This window comes from Chaetomium strumarium (genome assembly GCF_033439665.1).
Source record: "Chaetomium strumarium strain CBS 333.67 chromosome Unknown B0T15scaffold_4, whole genome shotgun sequence".
Classification (NCBI taxonomy): domain Eukaryota; kingdom Fungi; phylum Ascomycota; class Sordariomycetes; order Sordariales; family Chaetomiaceae; genus Chaetomium; species Chaetomium strumarium.
The window spans coordinates 356,999-383,392 of NW_026944432.1; the positions used below are offsets into that span (position 1 = coordinate 356,999).

The window sequence follows — 26,394 nt, forward strand, 5'->3', positions numbered from 1 at the left end:
CAAGTCGTTGGATTTTGAACGGGAGGTCGCGCGCGCGACTTCGACGGCCGACGTCTTACAGGTATGGCAGAGTCATACAGTGAGATCATTCTCTTCTAACCCGCAGTCGCCTAGCATCCCCTCTTACAATTCGAATGGAGAGAAGTGAGTCTGGTCGGGTTGGTGAATTTCAGTATTGCGAAGGTCCGCAGGGGTTGCAGGGCTATGACGGAGGACCCGTTTTATAATTAGCAGTCCATTTCAAGCTTTCGCTGGGGATAAACATAACCCCTGTCTATGTATTAAAGGATGCCACATTCGGCCATAACCATTCCTGGCTCCCGGTTAGAGTATCAAGTCGTCCTACCCTATTACCTTCTCTTCAAGCCTCCACCAAAAGCCATGCGGGCGAGCAGCGAGGAAAAGGCACAATGGCGAGACAAGTGTCGCAGAAAGTTAGCAGGCCACATCAGTAAGTGAGATTGCGTTTCACCTAGGCGTTACTAAATTGGAAACCCAGTGGAGCGTGTCGGCATTGCCATCGAGCCATCTCAAGTTCGATTGATCACTGGCAGGGACGACCAATACCGTTGGCGGGTGCATCCGCCCGTGGGCCATCTCTTCTCGAAGCAGCTTAGTGAACACGACGTTGGAGCGTTTAAAGCTCTCTGCCAGGGACTCGGAAAAACGTTCGACGCCGTGCCTCGAAATGAGGAAATGAGCATCACACCATCCATCGAAGGTGGGCCAGTCCGCGTAAGTTGATCGGGAAAACAGCCGGTTCTACTTCTAACGAACAGTAAGCTCTCTAGTAGTAGTGCGCAGACATCTCTCAGTTCTCGCATCGACGAACTTCAAGAGCTGAACGCCGAATTAGCCAGTCAAATCTCTGAGCTCCAGGAACGCGTTGCGTCCGCGATGGTTACCAAAGAGAGATTGGAGGGTGAGATAGAACTTGTCAATGAAACGAACCGCCTATTGAGGCAGGAGATACAAAAGAAGGCGCTTGAAATAGCCTATTTCCGGGACGCAAGCTACAGATATGCCGAGGGTATCAGGAAGATGATACCCATCATCGAAGGGCTAAAGAATACAGCTACTTTTACAGCAGATGGATGCTTCTAACGCGTCTTGGTTTTGCAGGGGCTGAACGGCGTTGTGGCGAAGCGCCCTACATCCCAGACCGGAAGGGCAGCCTAGAAAACGTAGCGAGAGCGGTCAAAAGCAGCGAGAGACAGGTAGATCGTACATAGAGGTGGAAGCGAACCGCTCCTGAGAGTGTGCATAGTTATTGTACGGATATGATTGAAGTACTGCTTAGCGTGGGTGTTCTAGGTCAATACCGGGATCTGGCCGTAGATTCCGCCGGCTCCTGCGCAGATGCAGAGACATACCCGTAAATGGGCGAGCGCCATTATCATGCTAGGGACGCTATACCGGCAAAACGTGTTCCGGATATTTCGTGAGGTGCTGGTTTCTGCGTCAGCCCTGCTGAGCATAAGTCTGCAGCCAACACAAAAGCCGTCGCTGCGGATGCCCCTGCCGTAGAGGCTGGTGGCCCGGGGCGACGTCCACGCATACCGTCCCGTTGCAAGGATGAAACTGCCGTGCAAGACTCTTCTCGTGGAGGAGGGCAGGCCGCTCGGCATGAGCAGAGCAAGCTGCTCTTCGACTCTGTGTTGGTTGGTGTAGATGCCACGAATATAACCAAAGTCTTTAAGATATAGCGCACTTCATAGGGTTAATAGGGAGGCAATCCCACAAGCCGCTTCCGGGACTCGTCGGGGTCCATACTGATAACAGCCACCCACGACCATGGGCCGATTTCTGCGGACTTGGAGTGCCATGTCGTGCAGGTTAGGGACCACAAAGGCAAGAGCAACCTAAAGAAGCACGAGGGGACTGCAGGTTGAAACTAAACTGCCTATCTGAGCATGGTGGGGGTGGTGCTGCCCAGCAACCTGTTAAAGCTCTACAGCCGTTGCATGCCACTCAATAAGGCCACCTTCGCCCGACCGCGAGAGAGACCGCCTTTGCGTGCTGTTATACCGGGTAGACCCTTCCCATTCTCTGTTGATTCCCCGGTAAGTACGAGGGACAGGGTAATATAAGAATACGACTCACGCACCGATGCTTGCTTGGGCGAGATGAAGAGAGCAGAAGCTGTCGTCAAGACGGTTGGCTGTTGGCCCTCTCCTGTCGGCAGGGTCTCAATGTGGCCCTCAACCCACGCTTTTCTGCCCTCAACCTTGACGGTTGTGGCGCGAAGCACCAGGTACTGGTTGGCTACGGCGGGCTGCATGTAGTTGATCTCCAGCTTCGCTGTCATGCCCACGTTGAAGGGCAGCGCTGGGAAGCAGCACTTCGCAAGGCCTTCATCCCAGCATAGTAGCCAGGAAACCGCCGTGGATTATTCCCAGGTGGCCGCACAGATCTGTCCCGATGTGGGCTATCTGCACATAGCTCTTGCCGCCCCGTTCGGTCCAGCTGAACGGCGGAATAGTTATCCTGCCAGGCCCCATGAGCGGGCCGCCCGTCAGGTTCTGCCTCCGCCACGCCGGCGGTATTTTCTCGTGGTCGCGCGACTCTGTGAAGTTCGGGTCCGACCTGAGAGAACGAGTAAGCGGATGAGAGTTGATATAGTCCTCCTTAGCTTTCGAGTCGTCCTCTCGGGGCACAAGCGAGTTACAGGCGCTCAGGGTTGACAAGATCGCTGTCGCCGACTCGTACTTTCGCGCCGCAGCCATGATGGGAAGAGGGTTATATACTCGGCAAAAACCACGCTGATCCGCCCCGAGGCGGCGTCTGGACCGAAGCCAGGCAACGAAACACTAGCTATCGTGATGGACGGCGTTAAGCGGAGCGTGTGGGAGTCGCCAACATGGCGTAGATAGCGGATGGGAAACCGGACTCTTATTATAATCTGAAAGTGGATCTTCACGTATCTCAATAGATTTCACAGAGACTAGTAAATTCCTGTTACGTAGTTATGACCGAACCAAAATGTAACGATAGCACGAAATAATGCTGGCTAGCGGAGACCATTGGGGGACTGGCAATAGAACCTAACGTTACGGTACTGGAGACGCCAGGGATGAGTGCTGAAAGGAACAGGTGCCGGAGAGAGACGCGGGCACGCTGGAACCCCCTCCTTCTGCCGGCCCCAGCTCTCATCAAGTCGGAGTATTACAGACACGTCAATTAGATATACTTGGAGAGGTATCCCCCTTTAAGGCTCGCAACGTATCGCTTTTAATGAGACTCACTGCATATTACCTATCAACGCGACAGTATCCCCTTTGACCGAAAAGACGGGGCACTCGCTACATCGTCGCGTCCCAAATGCCCTATCCATAGAACGAAATCCTACCCAAGACCTTTAGTTGCAGCAGATCTAACTAATTTTAGATATTACGAGGCAGGGGCTCGAAACGGGACTAGATGACTATTTGCGGAAATCCCGCTGTTGGCCGGAACACCAGCGAGGCGAAGCGCAGCGATATAAGTCCTTCTATCGCAACAGGAAATTGTTTAAGCAGATACCAGGCAAGATGCAGCGGTCAAATTGCATCGAAAGAGAGCGCAGAGTAGCGGTGGAGAGAAGCACCAAGTATTGGGGTACTGTTAGTGTCGACATCGACATCCTAGAGTTTCCCAATGAGGAAGAGGAAGAAAATATTGACAAGCTGGTCGAGCTATTCCAAAATGATTACAGAGGACTGAATCCGCGATACCGCATTCCCGCAAAGATTGACAAGCATCAACTGGATGCTGCCTTAGCATTGTCGGGACTCACCTTCCAGAAACTGAAAGAGGCTCCGGACCGCATCCGTGGCTATCCCGAGCTGAAGTTTCCGGCCGGCTTCCGCTTGAAATGTTGCCAAGGACTTCATCGATCCCGAGCGGCGGCGCGAATCTTACCGCCAGGAGAGAGATGCTGGTCGATCGACTTGTACGATTCAGGTACGACACTGAATAGCAACGATGCTAAGATCCAAGTGCTGATCACTGCCACTAGATATCGACCCCGACTTGGACGCAGAGCTGAGAGAAGGGTACTCAGCAGAAAAGGAACCCAATGACGGTGTAGTATATTACAGAATTCGCACGTACCAGGGACATCATGGGCCGGCAAATCCCTTTCTCGAGAGCCGGTGGTGGGCTCTTCTAAAGTACAATTCGAAACAAAAGAAGAAAAACCTTAAGGGAATACTCGACGATCCGTATTACAAAGCCGCCTTTGATATCCAAATGGATATTCTAGCTCTTGGCGACGGCATGGAGCTCGGCGTAATTCACAAAATGTTCACCATGCGGTGTGACGAGGTAAGTCCCGACCCCCACACCTTAAAGCCAACATTAACACCTGGGAGTTGGCCCTGAAGTATCTGGGGCATATCAAGAAGGTCTGGAAGGATGAGATCTGTGAGAAGAATCCGGAGACGATGCAGAAGATCGACCGGTCGACAGTAAAAGCTTTACAGCACACTGCTCCAGGGTGCTGCAAGAAAGACAGAGAAGACCTGTGGAAAAAACTACAGAGCGGAGAGATTTTCTCGGCCTTTGCGGAGCAAGAACGACAGATCATATGGGATCGAGTCCTTTCAGCCAGCACCACCCGGCTGATCCCTTCCTTGTTCACATTTTTTGAGGACCTCAACTATCTAGAGGGTCCCCTGCAAAGCCTGAAGAGATTAGTGCCACTCTCTCGGAAGGAGACAATCTCGGCCGCCCTGTTGCGAGCTTACAAGGATATAAATCAGGAGCCCGATCAGGTCAAGATACAGGAGTCCGAATCCATAATGACGTTTGTTCCCGGAACTAAGGCCAATTGAGCAGAACTCGGGGTACGACAGGCATGGATGTGCGCTATGCGAAATTTCACGGATATCCCTCCCCTACGGAAAAAGAAAGAAAGTGTCCGACGGGCAAACCCAACATACAAGGAGAGCCCTAAGGCCGTGCATGACATGGCTGCTCTCCTCTTTCGGCTGGGATTTGAGTCTGACCAAATCCTCGACTCGATACATCAGTCCGCGGACAGCGTTATCGCGCATAACGCACTGCTGGAGGCCAGACCTCCTGATCATTTCACCTATGATGCCTTTGCTCAATGCAAGATTCAGATGATGGACCTTTTCATAACAGCCAGAGAGCTGCCGACAGAAAACGTAATCTCGGCGGCAGAGTTGGACAACTTTGTGGGGACTCCCACAAGATATGGAAAGCCCTCCGAGGCTGAGCGGAAGCAAACCAAGCCACTGCTGTTCGCGAACAGACTGCACAGGCGGATAGAAGAGTTTGATGCCATGACACCTTTTCTAATACGCAAATCGGTGTATCTCACATTCTTCGGCATGCCGGAATTCGATCACGCTAACATCATACCTGGGCGGAGGGAGAGGTTGGAGATCAGACAAACTGGGCAGAGACACACATATCTAGCCGAGGACGAACATCTACAAGATAGAAAGAGGCAGCTGGAAGAAGCATGGCAGATATTTGAAACTGAGAAGAAAAGGCACTCTCAGGAACTAAAGGAGAAGAAGAAGCAGCTTATCGAGCAAACCAACCGGGCGTGTAAGGAACGAGTGGAAATTTTGGACTTAAAGTTCAATGACCAAGTGCAGGAAGCGTATGCACTTCTAAAGAAAGAGGCTGACAAGTACAAAGAAAAGCAAGACCTGCTTTTTAAGAAACGGCTTGGCGAGCATGTTGAAAAAGAGAAATTGCTTACGAAACAGCAGCGGAAGCTCGAAGAAGACAATAAAACACTTAAAGAGGTGATAAAACAGAAGTCGGATGAGGTCCAGCGGATTGCACAGGAGCAACTACAAAAAGAGAGGACAGAGCAACAGGGAATCCGCCTACGCCAAGAAGGAGAGATCAGGGAGCTCAAGGAGAAGCTCCGACGACTAGAAGAAGGGACGGAGAAGCAGCGGGAAGCTGAACAACAATTGAAAACACAGGCCCAACAACTCCTGGATGAAAATAAAAGGCTAGATCAACAAGTTGAACGGCTCCAAGTGGAAAATGAGAAGAGTCAGCGCAATAACGAGCGACAACTGCTTGAGAAAGAGGCCGGTAGGAAAGCGGAGAGCGAAAGGCTCCAACAGAAATGCCGATCGCTCAAGGAACAGCTCAAAAGGGAGAAGGAGAGGAGCGAAGTTAAATTGCGGCAACAACAAGCCGATGGAGACAAGGCAGAATACCGCCGACAAGAAGAAATCAAAGGACTCCAAGAGAAGTGCCTAGCCCTCGAGGAACAGCTCGGAAAAGAGAAAGAGAGAGAGGATGCTGAACACGGCCTCCGAGAAGAGAAGGAGGAGCTCCAACGAGCCAAAGAAGAATGGGAACGGGAGAGGACAAGGGATCAAGAAATATGCCTACAACAAAAAGGAGAAATCAGCGAACTCAAGGAGAAGCTCCAAGAACTTGAAGGAGAAAAGGAAAAGCAGGAGCAAACTACAAAAGAGTTGGAGCAACAGGTTAACCAACTCTCCAATGATAAGCAAAGGCTAAGTAACGAAGTTCAACAGTTACAATTAGAGAAGGAAAAAAGCCAGGGTAACGCTGAGCAACTAGAGGCACTACAACGCAAAGATCAGATCTCCCAGAGAGACTTATCAGCGCTCCAAGACCAATACAAGGCGCTAAGGAAACAGCTCGAGGAGATAGATAGCTCTAAGTCCGAGGCCCAGGTACACCAGAAGAATATGGGGAAACTACAACATGAGTACGATGAACTCAAACAGCAATACGAGCTTCTAGAGGAGATCCAACAAACTAAACAAGAAGAGTCGGAACAATTAAAAGAAGAAGTTAAGGAACTTAAGAAAAGACTCCAACAACTTGAACGAGAGAAAGAGAAGCAGGTGCAACCTGTACAACAATTCGAGCAACAAGAGAAGATGGGGCTGGTGGAACAGAGAGAGACAGAGGCGTCTGAAAAGGAGAGGCAGGTTGAAGAGAAGATGAGTCAGCTGCGAGACAATATGCAAAAGATGGCACAGGAGAGGAACGAGCTGAATGAGAAGGAACAGAGGATTCTTAAAGAGAAAGCGGAAGCAGAAGAGGCAAACGAACAGATCCGACGCGAGTTTGTGGAATTGCTACGAGAAAGGAACGTGTTTACCTTTTCTGGGATATCTGGGGACACGAATGGAAGTACGCCGCCCGGTGCTAACTCTGGGGCAAATGGTACGATTCTTCCGCGAGAACCCGAACGTCGTGAGAGCGTTGAAAGAGAGAAGCGGCGGCGATTGGATAAATCAGGAACTGTCGAAACAAAGCGGAGTCAGAATAGCAGAGAGGATGAACCGCAACCAAACGAGAAGACGCCGAGGCTAGATACAACGCAGATCGATGAACTACCGGAAGATCAACCTACTTCCTTGAAATCTGGAAAGTGGCGTAAACGCATTCTCGATGATAAATGGCGGAAGCGAATGGAAGCGAAAAACCAGGATGCTATGATCGACGAGGGAGAAGACAGTATGGAGACCAATGGACTTTCTCCAATCACCTTCAGGTTTGAGGAGGAAGGCGAAACACGCGAGCAAATAGTCCTTGGTGCAGAGGTGGAGCGCACAGCCCGGCAATGTCTTAAGCGCGGATACGGAATCTACGATAAACAAGGTTATGCACTTATCCCTCAGCTTTGTTATGAGTATGTTACAATGGACAGGACAAAGACTATAGTGGTGTGCCGAAGGCCAGAAACAGATCAACGACCCAAAAAGCGAAAGCGAACGGGGGGCTTGACCGGCATGGTGGGGACCATACAAGAAACTAAAGAAGATGTTCAAATTGCGTTGCTAAATAGGTAGCTCTACCACGAGGTCAATCACGGGCGACATTACCCCCACTAATTATCACCGAGCCATTATAACTTCGTCGCTTCAATCGCCTAGCTTAATTAGCACCAGTCATTATATACTAGAAAGAAGCTCCGAATCAAAACTAAGATCTAATGGTAAGTTAGTGCAATTGATAAGCTATGTAAACTTAACAGAGCTTCACAATGCTACAGTATATAGATCGACTCTATTAACTAACGTAACGTATCTTATAAGCGAGCGGGACATATAAGCGAGCGGGACACTAAGTTCTTGGCACGACGCGTCCTTCTTTATCCACCTCCAACAACGCGTTTTTCCTACAACTAAAGATGTCTTCCGCTTCAAAGGAAGCTAGGGTAACCTTGGCCCTCAAAGCTCTTGAAAATGATACGAAACTAAGCCTCCGAGCCGCGGCCAAGCTCTATAACGTGCCAGTTTCAACCCTCGGCTACTGATGTACCGGCCGGCCTATACGACGCGATCTTCCAGCCAACTTACGGAAGCTTACCGATCTAGAAGAGAAGGCTATAGTCCAGTATATAACTGAGCTATCTGAGCGAGCTTTTCCACCAAGGCTACGTGGTGTGGAAGATATGGCCAACCAACTGCTACGCGTACGCAATGCGCCCCCTGTCGGCAAGCTCTGGGCTCATAACTTCGTTAAACGCCAGCCTGCTCTCCGTATGCGTTGGTCACGTCGATACGACTACCAGAGGGCCAAGTGCGAGGACCCAGAGGTTATTGGCGAGTGGTTCGCGCTCGTACAGAATGTCAAGGCCAAGTACGGCATTGTGGATGACGATATCTATAACTTCGACGAGACTGGGTTTATGATGGGTATCATCTTCCCAGGCATGGTAGTTACGACCTTTGATGGCCGTAGCAAGGCAAAGCTGGCCCAGCCTGGTAACCGCGAGTGGGCTACGGTAATCCAGGGAGTCAATGCCCTCGGCTGGGCTATCCCACCCTTCATCATCTTGGCCGCGCAATACCACCTCGCCAACTGGTATTAAGAGTGCAACCTCCTGGCCGACTAGCGTATCGCGACCACCGAGAACGGCTGGACCACTAATGCCGTAGGCCTCGATTGGATCAAGCACTTTGACTTCCATATAGCACCCCGTACAAAGGGCAAATATCAGTTATTGATCATCGACGGCCACGAGAGCCACCACTCGACCGAATTCGAGCTCTATTGCCAGGAGCATTATATCATCACACTCTATATGCCTCCGCATTCCTCCCACCTCCTCCAGCCACTCGATGTTGGCTGCTTTGGGCCGCTAAAGCAGGCGTACGGTCGCCAGGTCGAGGACTTGATACGCATGCATATCAACCACATAAGCAAGCTCGAGTTCCTCTATGCCTTCCGCGAGGCCTTCTTCGCCTCTATGACGGAGAAGAATATACAGGGTGGCTTTATAGGTGCTGGCCTTATACCGTACGATCCAGAGAGGGTACTTTCTAAGCTGGATATCAAGCTTTGTACACCAACACCCCTAACCTCACGGCCTAGCACTATACAGTCTTGGGTCTTCCAGACACCACACAACTCCCGGGAAGCCAATGCACAGTCCACACTCATCAAGACTTGTATTACCAACCATCAAAATAGCTCCCTAACCTCGATGTTGGCTGCTGTAGACCAGTTGGCCAAGGGTACAATGGCTATAATGTACCAGATGGCTCTTCTTCGCGCCGAGGTCTCTTCGCTCCGTAAGGCCAACGAGGCACTCAGCAAGCGCCGGAGAGCCAAAAGAACACGCGTACAGCTTGGAGGATCGCTTGCGGTACAAGATGCAAAGGATCTACTGGACCAGAAGGCCGTGGTTGGGGAGATGGTGCAAGAAAAGGAGCCGGATAGTGGTGGTGCAGGGGGGGCTTGTACGAAGGTTCGGTGCTATGGTGTGTGCGGCAAGCCTGGCCATAATGCCCGTACGTGCCAGGAGGTTGTAGAAGGGTCTGATTCAGCTGTTTCTGATGTAATTGTAGTTGGTTAATGGTCTTATTATATTGCAATTGAGGATGGTTGTTATAGAGTAGTGGAGAGTGTCCCGCTCGCTTATATGTCCCGCTCGCTTATAAGATACGTTACATGATAAGCGAGCGACGCAGATAAGCGAGCGACGCACTTTCAGTGCGACGCGCCTCCTCTAAACTTTTCCACCAAATACCACCGCAACAAGCCATGCGTAGCCCCTCAAAAGAAGCAGGCTTCTTTTAGCCCTCGAAGCTATCAAACAGAGCGAGAATCTCAGTATCCGGGCGGTAGCCAAGCTATACAACGTTCCAGAAGCAACGATTCGCCACCGGCGCAAGGGACGTGCTGCAAGACGCGATGTTCTAGCCAACTCGCGTAAGCTCACGGATCTAGAAGAGAAGTCAATAGTTCAGTATATAACTGAGCTATCTACACGCGCATTCCCACCTAGATTAAGTGGTATGGAAGATATGGCCAACCACCTACTACGCGAACGCGACGCGCCCCCTGTCGGCAAACGCTGGGCTCACAACTTTGTCAAACGCCAGCTAGAGCTCCGTACGCGGTATACACGCAAGTACGACTACCAGAGGGCTAAATGCGAGGATCTACAGGTCATCAGCGAGTGGTTTGCACTTGTGTGGAATACTAGGGCTAAATATGGGATTGTCGATGACGATGTCTACAACTTTGATGAGACTGGGTTTATGATGGGTGTTATCTTCGCGGGTATGGTGGTTACGACCTCGGATGGGCATGGCAAGGCAAAACTAGCTTAGCCTAGTAATCGGGAGTGGGCGACTGTGATCCAGGGAGTCAACGCCCTTGGCTGGGTTATCCCTCCGTTCATCATCCTAGCCGCACAGTACCACCAGAGTAACTGGTACCGGGAGTGCAATCTACCACTTACCTGGCGCATTGCAACCACCGATAATGGCTGGACTACCAATGTAGTAGGTCTGGATTGGATCAAGCACTTCGATTACCATACGGCACCTCGAACAAAGGGCATATACCGGTTGTTGATCCTCGACGGCCACGAGAGCCACCACTCAACCGAATTCGAGCTCTACTGCAAGGAGAACAACATCGTCACACTCTGCATGCCTCCACACTCTTCCCATAGGCTCCAGCCTCTCGATGTTGGCTGCTTTGGGCCATTCAAGCAGGTATACGGTCGCCAGATCGAGGGCTTAATGCGCATGCATATCAACCACATCAGCAAGCTTGAGTTCCTCTGTGCCTTCCGAGAAGCCTTCTTTGCTTCTATGACAGAGAAGAACGCATAGGGTGGCTTTGCAGGGACTGGCCTTGTGCCATACGACCCAGAGCGGGTGCTTTCTAAGCTAGATATAAAGCTTCGTACGCCAACACCCCCAACCTCACGGCCCAGCACTGCGCAACCCTGGGTCTTCTAGACACCACATAACCCACGAGAAGCCGACGCATAGTCAACGCTCATCAAGACTCGCATTGCGAACCATCAAAATAGCTCCCCAACTTCAATGTTGGATGCTGTAGACCAGCTTGCCAAGGGTACGATGGCTGTAATGCACCAGGTGGCCCTCCTTCGGTCAGAGGTCTCTTCGCTTCGCAAGGCCAATGAGGCACTAAGCAAGCGCCGGCGTGCCAAGAAAACACGTGTGCAGCTTGGAGGTTCACTTACTGTGCAAGATGCAAAGGATCTACTAGATCAGAACGCCGTAGGTGGGGAGGCAGTGCAGGAAACGCAGCCGGATGGTAGCGGTTCAGGGGGGGCTCGTACGAAGGTTCAATGCTGTGGGGTATGCGGCAGGCCTGGCCATAATGCTCGCACTTGCCAGGAGGCTGTAGAATCATCTGATTCATCTATTTCTGATGTAATTGTAGTTGGTTGCTAGCGTTGTTGTATTATAATTGAGGATAGTTGCTGTAGGGTGGTAGAAAGTGCGTCGCTCGCTTATCTGCGTCGCTCGCTTATCATGTACGTTATTATTATTTTTTTTTCTTTTTTTTTTTTTGCAGTTGACCCACCGTTGCACACAATCGCATCATCGTTCAATTGTACCCCGAGCATCCTCAAGATGGTCGGCTCAGGGTTAGGGGTGATTGCCTGTTTCGGTGTAACCACGGGCAAACGCGGCAGTCCACCAGTGGCGTCTAGGTGCTTGGAGTGGACCACGCGGCAAACATTGGCTCGCTGCCGTTGTTTTGACTCGCTCAACAAGGAGCCTCGCCCGGCACCGAATCCCTTGGAATCCCAACCCAACAAAGATTCCATCATCATCGCCCGTATCGCAGGGCCTTAACATCTGGGTCGCGATGGAGGAGGAGATTGCGAGACTGCGACAGGCTCTTGAAAATGAGCGGCGCCTCCGCGAAGAAGCCGAGAGCCGTGCGTCGGAGGAGCAACGCCGACGCGAAGAAGCGGAAAAGATCGTGGCGCCATTGCAACTGGAGCCTTATCTTGAGGCTTGTCACGCTCTCAATCTTGCCATCAAGGTAGTCACCGACCGCTCCTTGACCACACAAGGCGACACCACCAATCCTGCCGGTCGAGTATACCCCCGGCGAATCGTTCCGTGGGATGACTTTCCCGCAAGACAGGAGGACATCTGGAATCGGCTGCTCGATCTGTCCTTTGCCTCCCGGCATACGTTCCCATCCCAACACTAGCTGGACTATGTGCGATCTCTCATTACACCCATCAGCAGCGAACACGGCCTCCGGTACTACGAGCACGATACCGTAGAGAATGCGGTGAAAAGGCTAGTTGATACGGTGTACGAGAACCCGGTCCTTCGAGCCAGCGTGGGCCTGTATGGAACCGTGACGTTTGAGAGTCACACCAGTCTCGGCCCCATCGATGGCGGTCTCTCCGAACCTTCCGACTCCGCGCCCCCCTCCGGGACCAGTACTAAGGAGGCCGCGCTCGTACCGCCTGCAGCGGACTGCAAACGCCTCCATGTTGCGAAAGGGAAGGGCAAGGGCAAAGGCAACCGGGCGGACCAGTTCTGCATCTATAGAACATTCGATGGTGCAAACGTACCAGCGACAGCGATCGAGTACAAGGCGCCATACAAGCTCAGCCAGGACGAGTTGGTGACGGGTCTAGTGTCTGAGATCCAACCGGAGCGAGATGTGATTAACAAAGACGGTGACGACTTTGCATTCGCAGCTAAGGCGCTTGCTACTGCCGTCGTCACCCAACTCTTCTCCTATATGGTCGGGAGGGGCATTCAGTACGGCTACGTCTGTATAGGGCAGGCCTTCGTCTTTCTGCATATCCCCGATGACCCGGCCATGGTCTACTACTACGTATTTGTGCCCAATTAAGACGTTCTCGATGACGACGAGAACAGCCTTTACCGTACGGCCGTCGCATAAGTCTTCCCCTTCATCGTCTAAGCGTTCCGTGCGTCGCCTCCTCTGTTGGCTTGGTACGACGCTGCTGCGGGCCTTGATACCTGGGCCGTAGAGTACGATGACATGCTGAGCAGAATCCCCCCTTCTGTCCGCAAAGATAAGTGTCGCGTTTCCCTATACAAGCCCCAGCGTTGGCAGGGATTTACGCGCTCGCCAATTCGGCCCGTTCGCATTGCGCCCAGATCGACACCTAAGTCCATCCTCGAGATGATGACGACAAAGAAGATGCTCCTCCTTCTCCTAGTGCGGACCGGCTAAATCGCCTAGGAAGGAAGGCTACGACGTCTGGCACCGGTTCCGGCAACAGACGGGGCCAGCGTGGCAGAGGGGGAGGCCGGCAGGGCGGGGCAATGCAACAAAGGATACAAGACCAGCCGTACTGCACGCATAAATGCCTCCTAGGGGTGGTATCAGGAGGGCCATTAGACTAGGCCTGCCCTAACGCTAGTAAACACGGATCAAGATACATTAGCGAGGCGGATTTCCTGCATTCCCTTCAAGCTTAGCTGGCCAAAGACCGCGGCCCTGATGCGGACTCTACCCTGATGTACCTGTCTGGGTCTGTCGGGTCGCTCTTCAAACTTCGACTGTCGGCTTACGGATATACGCTTGTTGCCAAAGGCGTGGAGACTGGACACCTCGACCGTTTGTCGTATGAAAAGGACGTGTACAACCAGTTGCAACATATACAGGGAAACTACGTCCCTGTGTGTCTTGGCCTGATACATCTGGTTCTGCCATACTACTATGATGGCGGTGTATTCGAGCACTTCCTGCTGGTTAGGTAGGCCGGGCGGCCCTTGTCTAGGTCCATCGATGGGACCAACAAGACAACCGCCATAGATTTGGCAACTAAGGCCTATTCCGAACTTCATCAGCTGCAAGTCCTCCACGTTGATGTAGAGCTTCGCAACCTGTTATACGACGTACACAGCGGGGCTCTTATGGCTATCGATTTTGAGCGGGCAGAGTTACGCGGTCGCCAACCTCTTGGCTTGATCAGCCCAAACGGCCAAGGTCGGAAGAGGAAGCCCGGTTGGTTGGCGCAGAAGCAAGGAAAAGACGAAGACGACTTCACGGAGGAGTTTCAATCTGTCGTCGAGCGCGTTTCGCTGCGTTTTGGTGATAATGTGCTAAGCGGCCTGAGACAATCTGGGAGTAGCCGGGACCAGCATGCTAGGGGTTCATCTCTAATGCGCTTAGCCAAAATGCCTCGCCATGCAGTCTAGCAGTAAGAATGGGATTCCTCATGGCTTGGGAGTCATAGCAATCCACTTCACATACACTTGGCCACACTGAAAACCCTAGCCGTTAGTTCCCGCTTGTTCCGAGAGGTGCTCTTATACCCACGACCAAGTTGTGTATCGCTAGCCCTCGCCTATCAACACTGGCGCGAGCTCTTGAGAAGACAGAAATGCCATTCATATATGGCGGAAACAAGCCTTCTCGTACCGGCACATTATGGCACCCAGAGTGCGGGCCATTTCACCATCACCCGACGGCGTCCTAGGCACTCGCTATCACGTGAGATTGTTTACTTACCCCTGAACTCAACCGCAGGCTCCGAAGTGCCTGAGAAATCGAGTACCCCGCGTAAACGATCACTGGTTCAGGTCAAGAGATGGTTGAGCAACGTTGCGACCAGCCCTCATGAGTCTCTTCCAAACCATGGTCATGATGGGATGGGTGACACAGAAGCAGAGGGGGATGAAAGAACCGAGGGGCTGGTCTCGTTGATTGAGGATTACTTGGCCCCGGCCAACCCTCCCTTCGTCCTGGGTTTAACGGACCAAGGCGACACGGATATCAACCCAGATCCAGCATACTGTTTGCAACCTTAACATCAGAGCTCCAGGCCTCCACCCGCGAACTCTCCCGTATCGCCTGCCGGTCCCGCCAGAATGCGCCGGAACTCCTCGTCTCTCTTCTCGTGCCGGGTGAGGTGCAACTCTGAGGTGAGGGAAACAGGAGGAGCAGCCTCTCCGTCTCTGAGAGAACCAGATTGTGGCTTCTCTGGGGCGAGAGTGTCGCTGTCGTACGCTTCGGCATTCGGCTTTTGATCGCTGGGTTGGCTGGGAGTTCCGGCCGCCGGGTCCGCACCGATGCCGAATGCTCTGTCAACTTTAGGAGGTTGCGGTTGCAGGGGAGGACGGCCGCCTGTGGCGCCAGCCGCGTCGCCAACGGCGCCACCCGAGATGGAGTTGCCCTCGAACGTTTCACGCGAATAGCGACAGGTTAGAATCCAGTCGCCGAATTCGTCGTCCCGATCCAGGCCGAGCTGACATGCGCTATTGAGAGCCCGGCGGAAAAGCGGCGACTCGCTGGCTTCCACGCATCTCTGGTTGATGCCACGGGGACCGATGTTTACATGAAGCACCCAGCCGTGGGGATCCGCGGCCGCGTCGGGTTGGGCGGCAGAACTGGTGGCTATCAGGCCGTCTACCGTGGCCTCCAGAGCGCCTTGATGACGGCGTCGACGTCGATGCACTCTGGCACCAGGTCCTCGGCTTCGTTGTGCCTCGCCCGGCTGGGCCAGGTCGGCAGGAGACCGAGAAACCGCTGATGTCCGGAGGGCAGGTCCAACACGATCGCAACGTTCCTGAGGCAAATCGCGCGCCCGTCGTCACGAAGCGGGCTAGGATTCGGGGAGGTATACTCGTAGCGGGAGCGCTTCTCCGGTGGGCTCGTATGTACGAGGAATGCATTGTGGCCAGCGCTGCTCGTCTCCGATACGGTGCGCTTTCTCGAACAGCCAACCCCCAGGCTCTACTCGGTAGGACGGATGTCGGAGGCGGCAGGCGGGGCTGTCAGGCGCCTAGAAGTCAGCCTGGAGAACCTGGGCTTGCCCAATTTACAAACGCAAAGGGGTAAGTAAGAAGTGGATGTCTCGACTTACCCGTTGTTCTACGCTCGTCTACTCTGAAAACACGATATACAGCGTATAATAGTTCGTAGGCGGTGGTCGGTTCGGGGCGCTCTGGAGCATGCTCCCCGTACAGCTCCTAGTGCCCAGGGGCACTAGGAACAATGACGTAGCTAGAGTGTGGCTCCTACGCTATTTCCAAGACGCCCTCAAGCTCTTTAGTTGTCAGTTACGGAAAGAAGGCGCGAAAGACATCAACGTAGGTGGTTCCGCTAGGCTCGGGGTCTCGATGAATAACTTCGGCATCTTCGATGGCAACCTCGCCGGTTCTGCCAGACTAGTTTGGTGGGTTCCCCTACGCAGCACGAGAATAAGAAAATCAGCACTACGTACTCTATCAGTTGGGAAGACATACTCCACTGTCCGGGGCAGGCAACGCAGTTTCTGGGCTTTCTACCTCGGGCAGGCTCGCTTTTTCATCGCACGACCTGGAGGTATGGTACCGGACCTGAGGGTCGTTGTAGGGCGGTCTCAGGATCTCGCCTATACCAGAGCTGTCAGGTAAAACTCTCAAGCCGCCGATGGTGGGCCAGAAGCCCGAGTTTGGGTTATCGACGAAACCAGACATGCTAGGGTTGTGTGTGCCGTGACCACACTTCTTTCTACTGGAGGTCAGTCGGAGAACCGGGCTATGCTGTACGGAGCAGGAACCGTGTTATTGTAGGCGGGTAACCGGGCCGAACCAGAGGACGCGCTTGGCTAAAAAGGAGGAGAAAAGTCGTGGTTTGGCCGCGTTACACGTCACTAGTGACCTATAACAGGAAGCGGAGGGTTTTATATAGACACCGTACAAAGCGACGACCTGAACGCTCGGCTTTTATTTGCAAGGCTTAACCTACTGCACTTCTAGCAAGCAGGACGCCCTTCAAAGCGCCGGTCGACTATAGGGTGGGCATCAAGGGCTATATATTCAATATAGTTACTCTATAGGCTATTTGTTCGGCGTCCCCCTATATAAGCGCCTTTATCTCAGTGCCTGAATTAAATCACATTTACAGGGAGTACGACTGACAATGCCCTAAAGTCCACTAACTAAAGCGAAGCTCCCAAGCACAGTGAAGAAGAGTAAGGAGGTTGGACGATACAAGTGGTTCTCTACCAGGGGATGAAGATCATTGTAATCAGCCTTAGAAAGGCCCTCACGGACTATCTCTTTCGGCACATAGTTATATACAAGACAATTTGAACATGCGCACCTTGCGTGTGGAAACAGGACTACCGTGGCCGAGGGCGATCGTTATTGTAAGCTCTGTTCTTCTAATGCATTGTCCTCTCGGTCCCCTGGGCCGGGTGCGGACGTGCCAAGGCTATCGTTGTCTGTAGATATAGAGAAAATGCCGCCAAGCTCCTTGGAGTCGTCGCGCGACCCTTTCGGTCATAGCTCGTGTATAGCGGCTTCTTAGTATAGCTCGGGACTTGCAGGCTAGGTGAAGTACATGAGATCTCAGGCTCCAAAGACCCAGTTGAGAGCCTCGACACCCCATTCTACTAAGCCCCTGGGTGTGATCCTCTCAAGCTGCCGGTCTGTCCATACTCCTCGCAGGGAGTGGATAGCTGTGTCAGCGTTTATGAAGAATAGCTGTGGATGTTGGGAGCCGAGAAAACGGGCTTGTCGCGATGAGAATGGTGGGGTTGGTCGTACTGGCGAGTGGTGACCGAGTGGTGACCGAGCGTCCACTTGAAGCCGTGGCAGGCAGTTCCCTTGTCGTGCCTTGTCTGCTACTGTCACTAGCGAAATCGCCTTCCGCCCCCTGGCACGCTGCTGAATTCTCAGCGCACGGACTATAAGCCATTTTTGGTACTCATGGGGCCCCTATCGGGGCCCCTTCTTGTACCTCTTCTAGGTGGTACTGTACTTGCCACAGGTCCTGGCTAGCCATCTTGCTTATCGCCCTGCTACTGCCTTCTACCCCTATATCCGCATACCGTTTGAATTCAAACATTCTTCCCCAGCACTCACCGTAGTCAACTTATAGCTCCTCGACCGAGGACCTACTCGCAGGTGTGCAAAGTCAACATCCGCAAGTCGCATCGTTGCAGTGTGGCACGGAGTAGGTGAACAGAGGGTCGCTGCGCACAGGCAGCTAATTAGCAATCAATTGAGGGTAACAGCAAATGGTGATGATGTCGTCTGAGTGTCCTGCAGCCAAGCTAATGAAATGTGATGAGCACCCGGGGCTCCAACTCCAGTATCTGGGCCGAGTTCAACTGGTATAGTATAATCCGCGGCCGCCTCTTTGCCCATTTAAAATAAGACCTTTATTAGCAATATATAAAGGGTCCATACCCCCTGACCGTTACGGTGCCGAATTGACTTCTAGCTTTGAGGAAACTTCTCGAAAGTGCCAGAAATTAGCATAGGAAGCTACAAATTAACCGGTTCTCCCACACCCTTCCTGTGGCACGCTGTGAAAAGAAAAATAGAGAAAGTGCAAGGAGCCAGAACGTCAAAAGTAAAGAGCACCACTACTGAATCAGATTGCTGTCTGTGAAGATGAAGAACAAGATACGGCCTAAAGAACAGCCGATTGACACAGCCGTTCCAGATATAGCAGAAGATGATGGCCGATACTCAGGCGGCAGCCATAGCAGGTTTTCTCCTTTATACGTAATCCAGGTACCGTTGCTGCTCAAGCCGTATCCAATAGCGACTGGTGATGAACGATCAGTAGAGGTAGGGTCAAAGGCCGTACAGATTCCGACGGTTTTCAAGTCGAATATGCCAAGTTCGGTATGTACAAGGTCGGGGTTATATTCATGAAACTGGAGACTGTCGACCTGGCCGCTATGGCCCTCGAGCGTCGACACGCACTGGCCGGTCGCTGGATCCCAGATCTTGACGGTCTCGTCGCCGGACGCCGATGCCAGCCGGCTCACATCGGGCGACCAGGCCACAGAGGTGACCGGGCCGCTATGGCCCTCGAGCGTCACCACGCACTGGCCGGTCGCTGGATCCCAGATCTTGACGGTGTTGTCGCCGGACGCCGACGCCAGCCGGCTCGCATCGGGCGACCAGGCTACAGAGTAGACCGGGCCGCTATGGCCCTCGAGCGTCGACACGCACTGGCCGGTCGCTGGATCCCAGATCTTGACGGTCTCGTCGTAGGACGCCGACGCCAGCCGGCTCGCATCGTGCGACCAGGCTACAGAGTAGACCGGCCCGCGATGGCCCTCGAGCGTCGCCACGCACTGGCCGGTCGTTGGACCCCAGATCTTGACGGTGTTATCGTATGACGCCGACGCCAGCCGGCTCACATCGGGCGACCAGGCTACAGAGTAGACCGGGCCGCTATGGCCCTCGAGCGTCGACACGCACTGGCCGGTCGCTGGATCCCAGATCTTGACGGTCTCGTCGTAGGACGCCGACGCCAGCCGGCTCGCATCGGGCGACCAGGCTACAGAGTAGACCCGGCCGCGATGGCCCTCGAGCGTCGACACGCACTGGCCGGTCGCCGGATCCCAGATCTTGACGGTCTCGTCGTAGGACGCCGACGCCAGCCGGCTCGCATCGGGCGACCAGGCTATAGACATGACCGGCCCGCGATGGCCCTCGAGCGTCGCCACGCACTGGCCGGTCGCTGGATCCCAGATCTTGACGGTGTCGTCGCCGGACGCCGACGCCAGCCGGCTCGCATCGGGCGACCAGGCCACGGAGTAGACCGAGTCGCTATGGCCCCCGAGCGTCGCCACGCACTGGCCAGTCGTTGGATCCCAGATCTTGACGGTCTCGTCGTCGGACGCCGACGCCAGCCGGCTCGCATCGGGCGACCAGGCCACGGAGTAGACCCGGTCGCGATGGCCCTCGAGCGTTTGTAGGCATGCGCCCCAATTGTCTGCTATTGTTGGATTCCGGATGATCCATTTAGGTTCATCATTTTCGAACTGACTCCTGGTTATGCTACGGGCCGGGCTGAATACAAGCGCCGAAGCATACACCTGAAGAGGGCTGTTCTCAACCGCCCACTTGTGGTAGAGGATAAACCGATATGCATCTCGGACTCTATCGATAAGAAGCGATGTGTCTTTTCCTACCTAACCAAAACGTTAGCGTAGCTCCTAATCGTAGCATTGAAAGCTAACCTCAAGCAAACCCTCGAGGCATAGCATTGAAGCTACTCCCTCTGAGATGCTCTTCTGAAGGCTAAGAGCCTCGAGCCAGTGGAGATACTTCTCGCACAGAAAGGTATCGATTGATCCGCCATTCTGGATATCCTTGTTCGCATTCTTCTTGGGATCACAATCACGTAGATGGTCAATCCAATACACGCACGAGTACCGTACTGCGGCTAGCGGATCTGGATTGGGTGGTCTGACTTTGTCGATGGGAAATCCAGGAGCGCCAAGGTTGTAGATGTCGCGTCGCAGTGTTTCCCGCATAACTCGAAGCGATCGCGAGAAGATAGTACGGTGTACTTCTTCTATCCCAGCAGGAAAGATCTCATCGCGTGCCTGCTTAAGTAAGAAGTCTTTGGCGGATTGATGGACGAAAGATATCGTACGTTCGCGCAGTGTCAGGAAAGAGCCGCAAAGCCCTACGATCTCTGCGAGAGCTTCGTGATTATCAAAGACATCGTCAAGCGTATCGACGAGGGCCGTTAGTTCGTCCAATGTGATAGGCCGGTATACGACTGAGACGACGGCAAGTATGTCTTTGCAAAGCGCAGCATCTTCAGACTTGCAGATCTGGTCCATCATCCGTCTGTAGAGTGCATCAAGCCCAGGCGGAAATAACGCCAACTTCTTTTTAACCTTCCATCCCGGGGTAGTGGCGAGTTCCTGGCAGACCAACGCCACCCAGAGAAACGTGTCATTTGCGTGGGAGTGTAAGTAGTCCCGAACCATGTCTTTCGTGCCAGTATCATAGTTCTTCAACTGTGCCAGTTGATCTACCTTGTTTCGGATATATGTGTCGACAGCAGTAGCGATAGACTCGGCGTTGAGCTCGAGGCTCAGCCTAGCTTTGTACGTAGCTGTCTCCAACTGCTCTTCGATCTCGGGCCAATTGCGACTCGACACGATCCACTTTATACGAGGAGATATGGTTGAATTCTTGACGATCAACCGGAGAAGCCGCGACAGGTCTGTCACGCATTCGTCGAGCGCATCAATAATCAAGTAGGCTGTTCCTAAACAGGGGTCTTGCAGAATGTTGGTAAAGACCTCTGACAAAGCAACCCATGCATTCGCGTCTTCAAACAGCGTTTTGCCTGCATGATCGTACTTTGTCCGCACGTAGGAGATGAGCGTGGGTTCTTGGCTGACGAGGAGGTAGATCATACCACGTAGGACGGCCGTAGCGTTATTGATGCGCGAGTCGGTGGCTTGGCACAAAAAGAAAGACAGAAGGCAGGACGGAGATAACGTCTTCAGCTCGTCGATGATGCCGCAGACTAGCATCGTTTTGCCCTTGCCGGGGTCGCCCTTGATCCAAAGTAGCCGGCTGTTTTCGTCGTCGCGCCATCGCTGGAATTCGGCGTTGTCGAGCACCCACCGGTACGAGTCTCGTAATAGGCCGCCCTTTGCGTCTTCAATGCGTATCTTGTCGTGGCGCGGGTCAGTCGAGCGTAGGTCAGCCAGGCAGCGATCTTCTGATTGATCATACGTCTGCTCGCGACTTGAGGCTTTCCTGATCTCCTCTCGCAGCCGTCTAAATGCCTTCTGTTCTCCTTCACCGTAAAGAAGCGGTAGCTGTACGTCGAAGATGCCGAATAGCGAGTACGCTTTATCTTCTTCGCGTGTTGTATTACGCTTCTCGACCCATGCCATCCGGTCGGGGACGCTGAACTCAGATAGAGGGCTACTATGGAGGGCTCTCAAGGGGATCCCCGTCACATCGTGAATATGCTGTTCTAGAGACTTCCTGTCGCCGAGGCGCACGTTCTCCCTTGAGAAGAATTCGACGGATATTGGAGCAATGAGCTCTTGGAGAGTCCATCCGCGGGTGAACCACCTACTCGCCCGAAAAGCTGGTACCCAGATAGACTCATCGCCAACGTCAAGGGAAAGGGTAGACACATCGGCAAGATAGGCGTAGCATTTGGCCGCATTATGGTACCAACGAAACATAGAGTTGATCGCCTCCTGAAGCTCGGTGCTGTTGGACTTGTCGATGCAGCATGTGTCCACCCAGAAGAATTTGAGCCCATCGCGCCCGGCCTGATCGCCGCAAAACCGAATTTTGGCGTAGCCCGCTTTGCTCTTGCCTGTATCGTCTGTCATATCCCTGAAGAGGACCTCCTCGGCACCCCACGTGTGTGAAAGTATCGCATATGGCGGAATCTTGTCGTTGGGAAAATCCTCTGTCAGGCGGATCCCGCCGGTATCGTCACGTTCCAAGAGTCGCATTGCATAAGACCACAGAGCTCAGCTCTCGACAGCTGTTTATACTTGTATTCGGGAGCGGGTAAAGGCGACGGGATGCGCGGGCAGACTTCACCAGCGTTCGCGGGATCTGCGGGCATAAAGTATCAGTCGCTGAACGAGGTCAGTTGATGGCCATCAGAAATGAATCACCTATCGTAAGTATTTATCGAGGTGCGCGGCGCATATCTCGGTGGGTTCGATGAAAGATGTTGAAAGCTCCTCGATGGTGTTATCAGAGGGCCTAGACCAACCCCGCATTGCTGGACGTTTTCTTGGCGCTGGCGCCTGAACGGCTGGCGCCAACTGTGCATATCCTAAGCATCGTCATTAGTAATGTTTAGCTGCTGTGCACCAGAGATATTTCCCCTCTGGAGCGCAAATGCAATAACGCGGGGGTGTGTGTATGTGTAAACCTTTACTGTGGTATGATGGGTAATAAAAACCTCCATGCGGGGTACCCTCGCTGATTCAGGCAATGATACCCGCTTATTTCTACACTAAATATACCAAACCACTAGCTAGTATTTTGTATGCATCCCGTTGGCTGCAATAACAGCTTTGCAGCGCTCTGGCATTGAGGCCAACAGCTGCTTCAAGTAGTCGTCCGGCAATGCCTCCCAAGCCTCCTTAACATATTCGCGAAGCTTGTCATACGAGGGCCTTTCTTCAAGGCCATACCGGTCTTCAATCCAGTCCTTCATCCAATTCCAACAGGACTCGATTGGGTTCAAGTCTGGTGAGAAAAGTGGCTACTCCATCACAACAATGCCTCTCTCCCTGAGATCCTCCTTCGTCTCTGCAGCTATATGCCCTGGAGCACTATCTTGCATCAAGATTAGATCTTCACCAAGCTGTGCCTTACACATCTGTATCCAGCCATAAATGACAGGGACAGTTCGTGCGCGGTACGTCTCAGCGTTGATCTTCCCCCAGTCCTTTTCCCAAAAGAGTCCAGGGCCTTTATTCGCAACACGGCCGTGCAGTTCATCCAGCGACGACTTCCACGAGAAAAGGGAATTGCTCTGCAGCCAAACATGAGTCCGTGTATTTTCAAGTGTCCAATATGCGGGTGGATGATTTGTGATGAAGACGGGTCTGTCTCCTGGATGAACCAGTTTCGCGGTTGTGAGTACTATCGTCCGAGATGAGGCAAATCTCATTGCACCTCGCAGAGCAACAATGGCTGATGATGTGATATTCCAGTGTACTCAGATTCAGAGGAAGGAATTATATTGACCGGAGTCGGCCTTTACGCCGACCCTCAGTCAGGAGCCTTCGTCGCACCCCGGGACTCGAGCGCCCGGTGGGACGACCCTAGCTATGGAAACCCAGGTGAAGATCAGTTCGGGGCGATGTCGCAGGCCGAGGTCAACGGGAGGCACGGCTTCGTCTTCCACGACGCGTGTTGGTCCCTTCTTCAAGAGGCATATCAACCCACCCCGGTCCCTCTTAAGAGATTGCTCGAGGTCCTGGACTCCCTCCCCATGGTATGGGCAGGGGGTAGTGTGGACTGGGGCCACGATTACGGAGGGCTTGCCATTCTCAGGGAGAAAAACTACTATTACCCTTGGGAACATCTACGCTTTGCCGACCGGACATTTCGAGATGGGTGGTTTGACACCTCATACAGCGCCGACCCTCTTGCCATTTCCGAGGTAGAGGAAATCTTGGCCGAAACTGCGCAATCACCGCCCTTTTGGAACGCGCAACTACCCACCCGTGGTCAAGATCCATTCAACAAACTTCCAGAAGAGTTGTGTTTGATCATCGCCACGCATCTTCCAACCTCGGATGTCCTGAACGCCCGCCGCGCGTCGCGCTCTTTCTGTCGTGTGTTCAACAGCCAATCGTTCTGGGCGTCGCGTTTCAGGGGGAAGAGTTCGGAGCGCTCGTGGCTGTTTGAAGCAGCGCGAGACCTTGAACGTACTGGCGGCGTCGGACACAGAGACTGGCGCTGGTTGTATCATCGTACGGCCGACGCGCGCCTCGGCCGAGCGGCCCGAAATCGGAAACGGGTCTGGGGTCTCATCCACCATTTAGCGGATATCTTAGACGCCTGCTGGACCGAGCTCCCCTCGGAGTTACAATCACCCTGGCAACGTCCAGCCCTCTTGGAGGAACCAAGCCCAGGCCCGTCATGGGTACTCACTGCGGGAAATGTAAGAGGTTGGGGACAAGACTTCAGCCCGCTGCAGACGGGTTGTGCGCGCCTCAAGATTCAACGGGTGGCCATCCCGGCGGAGGGCGTCTCGCGCGTAGCCGTCTCGACGATCCGCCTCGGTAGCATCGTGTACATTGCGGGCTTGTCACTCACCGCCACGAATGGGAAAGTCTTGCGGTTAGGTTACGGAACCGAAGGCAGCGGGCATCCTGTGCAAATCTTCGAAGCGGCATTCACCGGTTTCAACGTTGCGGTGGGCCTGGGCGGAATACACGCTCTTCAATGCATTAGCGGCACTAGTACGGCAAGGCAATTGTCTTCTTGGCTCGGGTGCCCTGACGATACGCCCAAGACAGAGCGGCTGAGCGTCATTGGCCAGAATATGGTTTTGGAGTTCGGCTTTGATGTAAGCGAACTCCCCTTGCGTCTTTGCTCCTTCTTTGCTTGCTGATCAGCTTCATCCCGAAATCCAGGGTTTCAGGATGGTCAGTCTAGCAGCTCAACTGCCGACACCACATATGTCGACTGGCCGTAGTCTCAGAAGTTCAGCAATATGGTATCCTGAGGTACCACATGCGAGTCTGGATTTAAATGAAGGTTTCCTGGTAGAGCCTCAAGAATACACGTCGGGTTATAGGCCATTGTTTTGGAGTTGCTTTGGCGGTCCTGGTGGGATTTACCTTTCAAATCTGGTGAAGATTACCATCATCGGGGTCATTGATCGCATAGAGTTCTCCTTTGACATCCAGGAGGTTCCAGCCGAATGCCGCAGTTTTGGACGGATGGGGGATTGGGAGGACGACGAGATTGACGATAATGACGGAGTCGTTGAGTTTCCGATTGATGGACCTGGCGGTGAGGTCCTTGACCGGGTCGAACTCCTCCAAGAGCTTTTCCCGGAGGAATCTGGCGCTGCTGATTGGCTGTGTAAAGAGGGACAACTCACTTGGCTCAAGGTATCTACTGTTCTCTTCACACATCCCTCCCCCTTCCCCCCTCCCCCCACATAATCTTCTCAAGAGCGCGTGGAAGCATCCTTAATGTCTACCCTACTAAGAAGGAGAACAGATATATACGAACCGCGGGCGGATGTGTGAGGTCGGCCTAAAATCCGAATCCCGCAAACGGCATGTCGTGCGAAAGGAACTTTCCGCACCATCAATCACCGGCTTTTACGGTTGTCAGGTGTGTAGATGTTTCCCCGTTGAATTTTTCGTTAACCATTTTCTTCTCATGATCGAAAATGCAGGGACTCATATGTAACTGTGACAGTACCGCCACCTGGGATCTAGTATCATATCACTCGGTGTGATAACTGAGCCGGTTCTGGAAACTGAAAAGTAGGTAGGTAGTCTAGATGTTAACAGGATTGCAAAGACACACAGACAATCCTCCTTTTCCTATCAACAATTGTATGGATACGGTGCCCGCCGTAGACCCTTAGCACCTGCGGGATTGGTAGTACGTTTGAGATGGACATTTGAGGCACGGTTGGATGGCAGAGGTCCATGCCACCAAGCTCAGAAGCGTGCCATAACTCAACTTACTCCATATCACTCTTCGAGAATCGAGTTAATGCCAGCCTCAGACCAGCTGAGTTCATTCAGGTTATTCGCCAACTAGCTAAGGTGCGTTGGTAAGATGCAACCTATCACCAATCCCAAAACCATACATTAGTAACTACCAAAGAACTGCGAGATCTCTCCAACCCCGGTTCCACTTGCACACCTCCCTGAAAGAG

At 53.1% G+C, this 26,394-nt stretch overlaps 7 protein-coding genes across 7 annotated transcripts; 4 read left to right on the top strand and 3 right to left on the bottom strand.

Annotated features, from left to right (window-relative positions):
* Positions 1-381: 381 nt before the first annotated feature.
* Positions 382-1,184, top strand: B0T15DRAFT_433663 (uncharacterized protein; the record flags this gene model as incomplete). The annotated part of the gene is made up of 3 exons (XM_062865782.1): positions 382-451; positions 500-735; positions 784-1,184. 3 exons carry the CDS (start codon positions 382-384, stop codon positions 1,102-1,104), a joined length of 627 nt encoding a protein of 208 aa, XP_062720875.1. The 3' UTR covers positions 1,105-1,184.
* A 767-nt stretch (positions 1,185-1,951) lies between these two features.
* B0T15DRAFT_554944 (HotDog domain-containing protein) lies at positions 1,952-2,777 on the bottom strand (the record flags this gene model as incomplete). The annotated part of the gene is made up of 3 exons (XM_062870372.1): positions 2,381-2,777; positions 2,104-2,328; positions 1,952-2,049 (listed from the first exon to the last, which is right to left on the bottom strand). Exons 1-3 carry the CDS (start codon positions 2,724-2,726, stop codon positions 1,952-1,954), a joined length of 669 nt encoding a protein of 222 aa, XP_062720876.1. The 5' UTR covers positions 2,727-2,777.
* A 521-nt stretch (positions 2,778-3,298) lies between these two features.
* On the top strand, positions 3,299-4,814 carry B0T15DRAFT_554948 (uncharacterized protein; the record flags this gene model as incomplete). The annotated part of the gene is made up of 3 exons (XM_062870373.1): positions 3,299-3,942; positions 3,998-4,305; positions 4,353-4,814. The coding sequence occupies exons 1-3, from the start codon at positions 3,531-3,533 to the stop codon at positions 4,812-4,814; spliced, it is 1,182 nt and encodes a 393-aa protein (XP_062720877.1). The 5' UTR covers positions 3,299-3,530.
* Positions 4,815-11,971: 7,157 nt separating this feature from the next.
* On the top strand, positions 11,972-15,769 carry B0T15DRAFT_567163 (uncharacterized protein; the record flags this gene model as incomplete). The annotated part of the gene is made up of 11 exons (XM_062870717.1): positions 11,972-12,437; positions 12,495-13,098; positions 13,138-13,150; positions 13,190-13,400; positions 13,451-13,613; positions 13,713-13,985; positions 14,037-14,132; positions 14,169-14,176; positions 14,210-14,241; positions 14,275-14,364; positions 15,453-15,769. Exons 1-11 carry the CDS (start codon positions 12,103-12,105, stop codon positions 15,767-15,769), a joined length of 2,142 nt encoding a protein of 713 aa, XP_062720878.1. The 5' UTR covers positions 11,972-12,102.
* Positions 15,770-18,107: 2,338 nt separating this feature from the next.
* B0T15DRAFT_415319 (WD40-repeat-containing domain protein) lies at positions 18,108-19,209 on the bottom strand (the record flags this gene model as incomplete). Its single annotated transcript, XM_062865456.1, has 1 exon — positions 18,108-19,209. A coding segment is annotated over one exon (614 nt), but the record flags the coding sequence as incomplete, so codon positions are not given.
* Positions 19,210-19,597: 388 nt separating this feature from the next.
* Positions 19,598-22,898, bottom strand: B0T15DRAFT_554966 (uncharacterized protein; the record flags this gene model as incomplete). The annotated part of the gene is made up of 2 exons (XM_062870374.1): positions 20,210-22,898; positions 19,598-20,161 (listed from the first exon to the last, which is right to left on the bottom strand). Coding segments are annotated over exons 1-2 (2,829 nt in total), but the record flags the coding sequence as incomplete, so codon positions are not given.
* A 462-nt stretch (positions 22,899-23,360) lies between these two features.
* Positions 23,361-26,358, top strand: B0T15DRAFT_188618 (uncharacterized protein). The gene is made up of 5 exons (XM_062862416.1): positions 23,361-23,617; positions 23,705-25,059; positions 25,127-25,609; positions 25,722-25,838; positions 25,926-26,358. The coding sequence occupies exons 1-5, from the start codon at positions 23,527-23,529 to the stop codon at positions 25,995-25,997; spliced, it is 2,118 nt and encodes a 705-aa protein (XP_062720881.1). The 5' UTR covers positions 23,361-23,526; the 3' UTR covers positions 25,998-26,358.
* Positions 26,359-26,394: the final 36 nt, after the last annotated feature.

Bases quoted from the DNA above. Each gene is read 5' to 3' on its own strand.
- B0T15DRAFT_188618 (XM_062862416.1), top strand. From the start codon at position 23,527: ATGAGTCCGTGTATTTTCAAGTGTCCAATATGCGGGTGGATGATTTGT. The intron at 25,060-25,126 runs GTAAGCGAACTC...CCCGAAATCCAG, and splicing joins TTTTGGAGTTCGGCTTTGAT to GGTTTCAGGATGGTCAGTCT. The intron at 25,610-25,721 runs GTATCTACTGTT...GAAGGAGAACAG, and splicing joins GACAACTCACTTGGCTCAAG to ATATATACGAACCGCGGGCG.